Source organism: Pimephales promelas, chromosome 5, assembly GCF_988280905.1.
Source record: "Pimephales promelas chromosome 5, fPimPro1.hap1.1, whole genome shotgun sequence".
NCBI classification, from domain to species: domain Eukaryota; kingdom Metazoa; phylum Chordata; class Actinopteri; order Cypriniformes; family Leuciscidae; genus Pimephales; species Pimephales promelas.
The window spans coordinates 13573999-13586407 of NC_142773.1; the positions used below are offsets into that span (position 1 = coordinate 13573999).

At 39.2% G+C, this 12409-nt stretch overlaps 1 protein-coding gene and 1 long non-coding RNA gene across 3 annotated transcripts in view; one reads left to right on the forward strand and one right to left on the reverse strand.

Moving 5' to 3' along the window:
- LOC120470344 (uncharacterized) overlaps positions 1-12409 on the forward strand; it is a 59167-nt gene that overhangs the window by 22614 nt on the left and 24144 nt on the right. The gene's annotated exons all lie outside the window — the stretch shown is intronic.
- The window catches only part of mmp16b (matrix metallopeptidase 16b (membrane-inserted)), a 46817-nt gene that overhangs the window by 6591 nt on the left and 27817 nt on the right, over positions 1-12409 (reverse strand). For both annotated transcript variants that reach the window (XM_039659884.2, XM_039659883.2), the window contains exons 5-9: positions 5015-5176; positions 3964-4181; positions 3746-3884; positions 884-1034; positions 654-769 (exon numbers count right to left, since the gene is read on the reverse strand). In XM_039659884.2, the coding sequence (XP_039515818.1) occupies positions 654-769; positions 884-1034; positions 3746-3884; positions 3964-4181; positions 5015-5176 (786 nt within the window). The remainder of the gene's footprint in view (positions 1-653; positions 770-883; positions 1035-3745; positions 3885-3963; positions 4182-5014; positions 5177-12409) is intronic.

The window sequence follows — 12409 nt, forward strand, 5'->3', positions numbered from 1 at the left end:
CAATATGGGCCAACATTTCTAAAGAATGCTTTCAGCACCTTGTTGAATCAATGCCACGTGGAAATAAGGCAGTTCTGAAGGCGAAAGAGGGTCAAACACAGTATTAGTATGGTGTTCCTAATAATCCTTTAGGTGAGTGTAATATAACGATAATAAACCCACTAAACAATTGTATTTTGAAGAATGCATGTACTTTGTGCTTAAAATGCAAAATAACAAGCCTAATTAGCCTTATATTTTAGCCAATGATCCATTTCCAAAAGCACAAATATAAGATAAAAAAGTTTAAAAAGTTAAAAATATATTATTACTGTATATAGAATGTTTATTTTTTGGTATTTTTCATTGGGTGATTTTTGGTGAAATGAATTAAAACCAGTTAGACCTGCAAACATCATAATAATTAATAATAATTATAATAATAATAATAATAATAATTATTGAACTAGGAAGTGTCCCCAGTTTTATAAATCTTAATTAGTGGATTTAGTTTAAGAATACTCAAACTTGCATCACCCACATAAAAAGTCATATCTTAGTATGTCTGCATGATGTGCAAACCACCAGACCATGGCACTTACAATGATTCATTTTGATTTCCAGTATTATTACAAAGCACTTCACAGTTAGCTGGGATCATTTCAATGTCTTACCATTGGCTTTGTCCACAAAAGCTCCCTGTGGAGAGTCTGGGATGCCTTTCCACACAGTAATAGGTTTTGGATATCCAGGGTCCATGGTCCTCATGTCCTCATTGTACCTCCAATACCTGTAACAGTAAACAGAGAAAGAAAAATCGGTCTCTGATATTACGGAACAATCCAGTGAAGGGGATATCCACTGGGTCCTATTGTACACTGTGTCTGGAAGCTATAAAACTGACCTATCGCCTTTGAAGAAGTAGGTTTTGGCCACATCTTCCCACCAAACAGCGGTTTCAATGCTCTGCGTAGGCATTCCATTCCCAAAAAGAGAAATGTTCTGAGGATATGTGGGCTGCAGAGTTGTATCCTTAAACACCCAGAACCGGTTGCCTTCAGAAATACGGAGAAATGGAAAAGATTGACTAAAGCATTTAAATAAATGGCATTGTCTTCACATAATAATAATAATACTAAAAAATACTGATGACAATTATGGTGGCTTTTTAAGAATGCTTGTTTCCACCATGGAATAAAAAAGTAAAACAGGTTTGTGTCTCACAATTCTGACCCCCAATTCTGTTTATACCTCGCTATTCTGGGGGAAAAAAGAGGTCAGAATTACAGGGTTTAAACTCACAACAGTGTGATATAAACTTCTGACTTTTCAGATTTTAGCAATTCTGACTTTATTTCTTAGAATTGCAAGACTTTATATCCCGCAATTTTCTCTCAGAGTTGTGAGATATAAACTCACAATTGTGTTGTAAAGTCAGAATTGCGAGAAACTGAATTCAGATTTTTTTTTTAAAAACTCAGAAATATATAAAAAATACAAATTTTTGTCATGAAAATCTAGATGGCGCAGACTGATAGGTCCTAACTCAATTTGTTAGTGATCACATCGTTATCTACATGGCGCAGCTGATTGGTTACTGTGGCATCAGCAACCAATGAGCTTGCTGCTCATCATTCAAACACTTGGCATTGTTTGCTGTTAGCAGTCACCAGTGTGCTTCAGAAACCCTCCACCTTCCCCAGCTCCACCTGTATAGATCTGCTACGGGGGTTATTTCATGTATGTTACATGTTGAACAACAGCAGCATGTCTTACTGTACGTTCACACTGCCGCCGACTTGAGCTTCCAAAACTTCCGGAAGTCAGTCATTTTCAATGGAAGCTGGCTTTTCTCAGCTGAGCGTCAAATCCATTGGCGTCACATTTTGGGCGTTTTGAGTGTCAATCAGAAAGTTGAAATAAGCTTAACTTTATGGTAATGAGCTATGATGCAGTTCAGCGGCAAAATGCCAGCAACCAATCGGAATATCCCTAATATACCTTCGCGCTGACTGATTCCGGAGAAACACACAATGTAAACTTTCGTTCCTACCAAAACGTTAGTTCCGAGAAAATGAAAGAGAAGCTAATAATTGCCGTTGCTGTGTTTCCTACAGGTTTGCTATCATTTATGACATGACGTGTTGTTTGCTTATAGGGACCGCATGAGCGCAACTTTTATTTGAAATATTTACAAACCCTCGTTTTAAAGGGGGAATGCAATTCATTTGCTCACGGTGACACCGATTTGACCAATTGCATTTATAACCTAATGCAAATAATAATAATAATAATAGCTAACTATTCTTTTTTTCCTCGACCAAATGTGACCACAACCGTTATTAAAGGATTAGTTCACTTTTGAAAAAACTTTTGCTGATAATTTACTCACCCCCATGTCATCCAAGATGTCCATGTCTTTCTTTCCTCAGTCGAAAAGAAATTTAGGTTTTTGATGAAAAAATTCCAGGATTTTTCTCCATATAATGGACTTACATGGGAACCAGACGGTTCAAGGTCCAAAAGACAGTTAATAACAGTTTCAGATGCAGCTTCAAATGTCTTTAAACGACACCAGACGATGAATAAGGGTCTTATCATGCGAAACGATCGGTCATTTCAAAACTTATTCCAAAAATGTAACTTTTCTAAGGACAAATGCTAGCCTTGCTCTATTCTGTGAGGCGCGTTTGTAATGTCACGTAATACGTAATTACGTTCAAAAGGTCACGGGCGACGTAGCCGAAAGTACAGAGTCAGTGTTTACAAGTTGAACGCATAGGTTGAACGTGCAAACTAACTCAAACGCCGTTTACAAAAAAAAAGGAATTAAAAGGTAAAACAACGATGTCGGACGATTTTGATTCTGTACTTCCGGCTACGTCGCCCGTGACCTTTTGAACGTAATTACGTATTACGTGACGTTACAAACGCGCCTCACAGAATAGAGCAAGGCTAGCATTTGTCCTTAGAAAAGTTACATTTTTGGAATAAGTTTTGAAATAACCGATCATTTCGCATGATAAGACCCTTATTCATTGTCTGGTGTCGTTTAAAGACATTTGAAGCTGCATCTGAAACTGTTATAAACTGTCTTTTGGACCTTGGACCATCTGGTTCCCATTGAAGTCCATTATGTGGAGAAAAATCCTGGAATGTTTTCATCAAAAACCTTAATTTCTTTTTGACTGAAGAAAGAAAGACATGGACATCTTGGATGACATGGGGGTGAGTAAATTAGCAAAAGTTTTTTCAAAAGTGAACTAATCCTTTAAAATGCTGTCATTATAAAAGGTAACTTCAATGTATTGCTTGTTTTTTTCTTGATTTTTTACATTTCATGTTGTGACACTTCTATTCTCCCTGCAACGTCAGAACGTTCAAAGGGTCTAAAGCATCAACAAGCTTCCCCGTACTTTTTGACAAGCGTCCTTGACAGGGCGGCCAGAGCTTCTTTGACGCTAACAGTTACTTGCTCAAAGTAATGTCTGTGTATTGTCAATGTATTAGCAGTAGCAAGTCTCGATGCTTGCTCTGCAGCAGCATAGCAGATCTATTCCGTCAATACATTAACATTGCCAAATCCATTACCATGCCAATCTCTCAGAGAGTTGTCATAACAGAAATAGATTATGAGATAATAAGGTCGCAATTACCAGAAGCTTCCACAGCTTAAACAGACCCTGAAAGCTGAGGCCTCTCCTTCACACATTCACGTCTATATTTAGGCTGTAAGATTTAAAAGTCAGAAGAAGACAAGTCTTACCTTTGAAGAAGACAAATCTCCCCTCGCTGTTTTCGTAGACAGCATCGATCTTGGGAGGCAGACCTCTCCAGAAGTAGCTTATTTGCATTGGGTATCCAGGCACCACAGAATTATCTCGCACCCTCCAGAACCACTGATCCTAATAAGAGAGCACTGGTGTTAGGAAACACACAATTTATACAGCACTAATTCTCTGTGAAGCTGTTCATCAGTCATACCTTGAAGACGAACAGCTCCTGTCGTAGGATTGCCAGAGTGTTGAATCCTCCGTCGCAGATGTTGGGTTTGGAGTTGGGGTGGGCAGGTTTGGACTTCTGCGGAGGGCGATGAGGGCGACCCTGGCGGTCCTGCTTTCGAGGGTCAGTCGGTGGGTGCAGGCGAGGAGGCGTAGCCGTCGTGAGCAATCGTGTTGGCTGAGGGTTTTTGTCTGGAGGACCTGCAGAAGTAAAGAATTCAAATGATATATAAGAGTGTCAAGGAAAGGAAAAACTATTTTCGAAATCTAGATGAAAAAACATTGTATTTCATGTGGTTGTGAAAAACTGTTATACTATTTTCAAGAAATGCAATGACTTAACCATTAGCAGTGCGCCCCCTATACTCTCATTCACTGTTGCCTACATTACTCCACTAATGGAGTTCACTTGAAGGAGTGAATGAAAACAAATTAGTGAATTCAGACACTGAGTGTGCAGGAATGGCTTCTGCTTTTCCATAGTTTGTTCTTGATGTTTAATAATCACTTGAAACTGGCAGCTCCAGTAGTAATGGAAATACCTACGGATTTCTTTTCAGTTATTTATTTCTTTTTAATGGCTTTTTTCCTCAGTATGACATTAAGGGTATGTCATTGTATGTATAAATTGCATTTTTAATATGTCTTTGAATAAATCAATAGATCAAAAATAGAACGTCACTTTCAATGTCCCATATTTAACAAATTTGCAAACGATTAGAAAAAAAAGGATGCTTGAGTTTCTTATGCCACTGTTAAATCCTTGAAAGTTTAGTAAACTTTTTTAAAATACATGTTTTTAGTGTGTTGCTATATGGTTGTTTGGGTATTATGGGTGTTTGCTGTGGTGTTGCTAGGCTGCTCTGATTGGTTGAAAGGTAATTGCTTACTGGTCTGAATCAAATAAGTTCACCACCATGTTTATATAATAACCTGGGCAGCAAGATATGCCTCGGATATGGAGAAATGTGTCCTAGCGATTGTAAAAGAAAAAAAAAATTGTAATAGTAATGCTGTAAATGGTTTAGACGCACCATATATTTTCTGGATGCCCTGGAGATCATCATGAGGCAGTTTGAAGCTCTCAGTGTCCATATATTGATAGAATGGAGCCATTATAGCCGTAGGATCATTCGAATGTTCCAATCCCAAAGCATGACCAAGCTCATGGACCGCCACAAGGAACAGGTCATTACCTGAGGAGAAGAAAACAAGAGTGAAGATACAATACACAGGATTTGCTTTGTTGTGGCTGTTGTTATTTTTGCTTGTGTTCTTATTTATGAAAAGCATCTGGCATTATGACTCACTACACAAGTGCTTGATCCATCTTAATGTTGTAATGTGCAAGTGTACGGTGTGTGTGGGCATGACAGAAACAGTAGCTTTGGAAACGGAATGCAAAACAGTTCCCACATTGCTTTTTATCATACAACAAAACTGGAAATATCTTTTATCCTGAACTAGTGATGAATGAAGATGTTCTGCAGGATATCCTTCTCAGCCTAATTGTCTTAAATGTAGTGCAGGTAAAATATTAATGTCAAACTTTTATGTTAAAGTACATTTTAAATAAAAAGTACACTCATGTTGATGAGCCTAACATAATAAAGCACATGTAAAGTATCATAATTATAATTTCAACAGTAATGTGGTATTCAATATATATTTTAAATACATACTAAATTGCAACTACATCATTACAAATGTGTAATTACAAATACATTTAAATACATGACATACACATTTCAATCGAAATGTAATTAAAGTATATTTTAGTTGTGACACAAATGCTTGCCATGGCATCTGGCAGTTCACCTTTATCAAATTTCAAAGACAACAATTATGACAGTAATTATGAAATTGCATATAAAGTTGGACCCTACTAAGTCCTACTTAGTCAGTGGGTTAAAAGCACTTTTAGATTCATTTAATTGCTTTTAATATGAATTTAAACTATATAAATTTTAATTGCACTTAACAAGCGATTAATCTATCTGAAAACATTACACTCAGTTGGCACTTAAGTATAATAAATACTATATATATTATTTCCGCAACAATTAAACATATTAAAATTGTGCTATAAAGTGAACAGTAGCATATTTATTCAAACAACATATCTGAACAGACCCAAATTCCAGATCTGTTTCTCACACAAAGCTCAGTTGGTTTCAAAACAATATAAAACCAATTATATTCATGTGGACTATTGTTATGATACTTTTATAGTGCATTTTTGACATTTTTGGAGCTTAACGCTCAAATCTCCATTCACTTTCATTGTATAGACAAGAGTGGTCACGCTTTTTATAACTATGTAACCAATTGATACAATTTACTTATCATGTGCATACATGTTGGTGCATTGTAATTACATTTAAAGTACTCATATAATTACCAATTTGTTACACTGTATAATTACCAATTTGTTACACTGTTACTTACCTCTAACTGTAACCCAAACCCTTACCTCAAAAATTAATTCTAACCCCCAATTATGACCCTAACTCCTAAACCTACTGTAACAATCTTCAAACTCATTAGAAGTAAATGTGGGAATTATTTACTAAGTACTTTCATAGTCATGTAGGTATTTAATGTAAGTATTAAGTCTTGTATACTCATGAAAGAGAGTGAAAGAGAGGTGAGTATGTGATGTCATATCTTTGGGTAAAATATCTTTTTTCTTTTCTTTTTTTTTTTTGCACTTTGTGTAAAGTGTCACCTTGTCGTCTTTACTGACCTCTCACAAAACAGATCTGGTAACAGTGTTGTGGAGGCTTTCTAAATGACTCATAAAAAACAATCCCCTAATTGCTGCTTATTCTATATTACATGCTGATGGCAATCAGCCTTAACATAAAGAAAACCACAGTGATGTCCATATGGACTGTGGTGACTCTAATGAAGCCTCACTGAAACCACGGGAAGCTATTATGCCAGGCACGTGTAACATCAGATACGGCAGCAAAACAAACAGCCGAAGAGTGCAGGCGGCAGTAAAAATGCCAGTAGCGAATGTATTCGCAGCCATTCATTACTGTCTCGACTGAGACATTTTGTAAAAGGAGATGAGCATCTTAAAAGCTCTCTGCATCCAGTCGGCCCAGGTAATTAAAGCTGAGTGCCTCTAAGTGCGGCTCACAGTGAAGAGATGGATCTGATTACCTCTCATTTAATGGGCGCAACCGTAATGCAAATACTACATATCAAACAAAGCTGACACCTGACATGCACACAAACATGAACACCGCACACACAGACTTATAACTTAAGAATCAATTGAGACCAATGATAGCATTGTTTACTTGCCTTGTTTTAGCCCCTGATTCACTAAAGGAAATATGCAAATCATCCTATGACTCAAAAATGTTGAGCACTATTTTGCATGTTACAATTCCCCATCTCGCAGGCTGGTTTATTCCAGATAGCACTCATCTTGCTCTCCTTGATGGCACTGTTTTCATGCTAATCTTCAATAGTAGGATTCCTAACTCCCCATGAGAGAGCTCGGTTTGTTGCTGGTGACTCAGTTGAGGATACTTTCTTGTGATCTGCGACCAAGGATAGCTGGGAGCTCTTCTGGTCTCTGTTTGCCTTGGGTGAACCCCTCCTGTTGTCCGGCACCTCAGAGAGCTAGAGACCAAATCATTTTAAAGGTTTTACAATGGTTGTAGCTAGCCTTAGCTGGTAGCTCCCATTAGTCATTTAGGATGAGCATGGAATAGAACTTTCCCTGTTATGGTCAAGGTCCTCCGCTCCCTGTAATGAGCTCGTTCTGACTTCAGCATAATTCCGTTATAGACAGAGAAATTGAGTGGTATGGATCTCTGTGAGCCTCCTTGGTGGAACTGTCTATAAGGTGGAAATTTGTTAGGCCTCTAGAGAGTCATCCTGCTGGGACCTCCGCTCCCCAGAGCTCCACTTGGATAGCTGCAGTATTGAGTTGTGAGGCTCTCTGTGAGCCTCCTTGGTGAGGTAGTCTTTTAGTGTAGAGCGGAGTTAGGTTTTCCCGCTATAGATGGTTGTGTAGAGCAGTGTTTCCCAAACTATTTTTCTGGGGACCCACATTTTAAAGTCGATAAATCCTTGTGACCCAATAAACATTAGGCCCATTTAGTTCATATATCACGGAGAGAATTTATGTATTAACAAATTATGTATGACCATTTTTAAGATCAGTTAAGAGATACAGATATTTGACAAAGCACAATTTTTTTTTTATTAACCTGTTGTTGACAATAAGCGAAATGCAGAGGTGAAATGAGAAAGGAAGAGTTGACAGGGCATCTCATTGTTTTCATATTCTCAGCATTACAGTGTACACAATTTACTATAATAATTATTATAGGCTTAAATTAAAATATCCTAACAGTGAGATTTTGTAACCATGCATGGCTCACTACCACTATATAAAAAATGCCTAAACAGGCAAAAAACAAAACAAAAAAAAACTATACACACAATTAATTATATAGGCCTATTTCTCTACCCCCTTAATAAATCTATGCAATATAAATGACTATAACATAGTAGGCTATTCAATATAAATATTCCACATTTATGCCCAAACCATGCAAATTATTACATTCATAGGCTATTACATGGTTAATGTTTGTAAGGATGGTGGTTAGGGCATTTAGTCTTCTAATTTTGTTCATGTTTCTGCTATTTACCTCATCAGTAGTGTTGGGAATGTTAAGGCTGTTTCATCCGATTTAAAACTAGTTAAAATCATTGAGTGATTTGTAGTTTGTAAGAGAGAGGAGTGTCCGATTAAAACGCTTCTTACGCTGTTTAATAAGTGTCCGGGACCGGGAGTAAACACAACTCCTTTAAGCTTGCGTTTCGTTATCCACTGGACCGTGCTGCCTATTCAAAGTAAACTAGTGAAACAACTGAAACCAGCGCTATTTTGTTCTCTATTCGCTGTTACTGACCGAGAAACCGCTTCAGGTGGACAAATCCGAATCGTTTCAGACTGTTACGCGCATTTGGCCAATTCAAGGAAATAACCAAACCAACGAATGATTAATATCGCTGGTTCAGTCGACAGAAATACGGGACACACATAAGAACTGCTGAAATATTCGGACTGTAAACTTTTCTCTCAGGTCAGTCGGAGCGCTCATGGTACACACACAGTGCGGATAGTCGCCCAGCTGCACGCGCCACTGCGGCGACGCGCATATCTAACCAAATTAAACCGCACCACCAGAAAATAGGAGGCGGGAGGTTGGGGTGCCCTCGGCCGTATGGAGATGATTGGCGGGCCGCACTTGGTCCGCGGGCCGCCAATTGAATAGCCCTGATCTAGATAGTAGCCTATAGAAAACTGAAAAATAGTGCTCGACTTGGCGACCCATACAAAATCTCCCGCGACCCACTTGTGGGTCGGGACCCCGCCTTTGGGAATGACTGGTGTAGAGAATCGAGGCGAATCAAACACAACTTAATCAAATTAATCTCTCATGGGATTAATTCACATGGCTTCAACACTCCAAGTTCTGGAGCCCACATTCCAGAGTCACGGAACGACTCCGTGCTGTCTGCAGATAAGGACTTTTATTGCCCCACAGGCCCAAGAGATGGGCACTAAACAGGACGAACGTGTCAATATGCTAATGTTTTACTGGGACAGGTCAGCTCCAAAATGGTGGAACAGAGGCTCACAACAAAGACTTCTTTGATCCCCTGACAGAGATGTTACACAGAACACCTTCCTCTACCCCTACTCCTTGAACCTACCACGACCTCACTGTTGAGATCGGAGATCTCACACATAAAATCATATAAACTCACCACAGAACAATTCTTGGACCTATAACCAATCATAATTGTTGTTGTTCCTACACTTCATGTGTTATTATGCTTAGATCACATAATAACCATGTAATTGTTGTTAACTATTAACTCTTGTAATTGTTATACAACCATTAGAAGTGTGAATGCCTCGTTTGCTCTTAAACGAACCGTATTCTCGTGATTCAAAAGATGGCTTGATTGAAATCTGTGTAAAAGGTTTTGTTTTATGATTATAATTATCATAAGGTTAAAACGATGGTCTTTTGTCTCTGCTAAGTGCTGGAGACCAGCTCACAGACCATGCATAAATTATGATAAGCAAAAAATAGATCTGCCTCCAATTGGCCAGAAGTTCCTAGGAGGATGGACTAGAGTTTAAGTTAAAGATCCGAACAAAGGACCTCATGTTCAGAAGGAGAAGATTTTGCTAGATGATTTTAGATTTTCGTTCAGTTCTGTAACTGTTAAGTCCGTGCCTCTCTCTAAAACCAGCAAGAGAGTGTTCTGTTCGTGCTTATCTCTGAAACAAAGAACATGTCCACATGCTTCTACATCGACTAGACCAAATTCGACCAGCAGACGAATAACCCATCAAGATCAGGGTTACAATTCAGCTCAGTCAAGCCATCCGACTCGCCTTGCTTTCATTTCTTTCCTTTATTTCCTTTTTCGTAAAAGTTTCGTTTCAAAGTTAACTTTGCAACGCGCTTCGAACTGGAAAAGACTCTCATTCGCTTGCTAATCACACGTGACCAGCGGCGAAACTTCCATCCCTGCACTTCAAAGACAACAAACCACGCAATGGACCCGGCCGGGAAACCCCCCCTTCGACGCGACGCAGACAAAGGGAATTCCCTCAGCCACTACAAAGCGCAAGTACTCCAGGCTCTAACTGAACTGGTGCTTTAATGTTAATTGAATAACCTCTCTAAGAAACGAAGGTTCAAATTAATGCTTGGTGGTCCTTTCAGGTTATGTCTTACGTGCATATAGAAAGTTGAAACTTTCTCTCACTCTTTCCAACTCACTCTTTCCCTTTCGCGACTGTATGAATGTGTGTGTGCGTGTGCGTGATTATGTTTAGACCTTAGTTTGTGCTTAGAATAGCTAATAAAGTCTTGTCCATATATTTGAAAAGATAAATCTTCTTGTGTCGTGTTTGCACATTTAATGTCTTGTACTGTTCGATTTAAAGTTACCTTGCTAAGAAGACATAGTGTTTCACTATAGATTTGGTTATAATTACGGCCCGTTCAAATGAATTCTAAGCGAGTCATTTGCTCGGTTCAGTGATTCGGTTCCATAGATTCATTGCAAATCAATGAATCATTTCCCTTTGAGCTAAATTGGCCTTCGGCCCCCTTAATACATTTTATGTATATTATTATATGTTGCATTTGCTACAGTTGTTATCTGAAATCTATCTTCATGGAGTCCGTGGACTTGGTTCTAGGCTCTTTTTGGTTCCTCTCTGGTTAACTGTCTTCAAGGTGGCATTGCTAAGCTTCCTCTCACTTTAGAAAGTAGTCCTGCTGAGGCCTCTGCCCCCAGAGCTCCATCTGGATATATTAGGCTCCTTTGAGCCTCCTTGTAAGCAGTCCTTTGCGTAGACCATAGCTAGGCCTTCTCTCACTTTAGAGAGTTATCTTGCTGACGTGCTTTGAGAGCTCCCCTCAGTGTTGCTAGGTTTCCCTTCGTGAGACCTCGTGTCCGCTGTGGCAACTGGTTGGATATATATTCTTGGCCATATTCAGTTTAAGGTATTCTTTGAATACCAGGCCCTGAGCTAAGCTCTATATTACCAGGGTGTCTGGCCCTAGGAAATTGAGTCACGACGACCGCTGGTGAGCACTGCTAGGACGGTGGCTCCGGATCCGTTACGTAGAAGTCACTTACTTATGTCAGTCAAACGTCACATTCCTTCAGCATTCGTCGGCATTCGTTCCCCATTAGTGCCTAGGGTGCGAGTTCCTATTCGACAGGGAATGACACGGGTTACAGATGTAACCATGGCTCCCTGAGAAGGGAGACACAGTGGGCCAGATGTACAAATGGTTTTGCGTCCACTTCAGGCGTATTTGTTTTGTAAGTGCACATAAAACCATGGTGAGGTATGTACGAACTTCCGGCGACTGCCTGAATGCATATACATCCATGGGATGGTCAACGGGAAAGTGGGAGTGTCACATAAAGAGATGGGAGGGTAAGCATAAACTGCGCTTAATTATGTTTTCCACGTATGTCCAGAAAAGCAGGTGAAAGCGCGCCTCTATTTTGCGCGGAAAATTCTCCGCCTCTTCAAAGCAGGTGTAACTTAACTTAGGAATTAGGGCTGCATGATGTATCACTTTAACATCGACATCGCGATGTGCGAATTCACGATAGTCACATCGCAAGGATGTTAATCTGTGATCAGTAGGCTACGTGCCAGCAGCTCCCTGGCCCGTAAGGCTTGTGATTCGCAGATTCAGAGGCATGACCACGCATGCAGTGTCTCATTCCCCTTCTCAGGGAACCATGGTTACAATCGTAACCTGAGATGCTTTGCATCAGAGGAAAAATTTTACGTTTTAAAATATATTAAAAATAGAAAACAGATATTATAAAGGGGACCTATTATG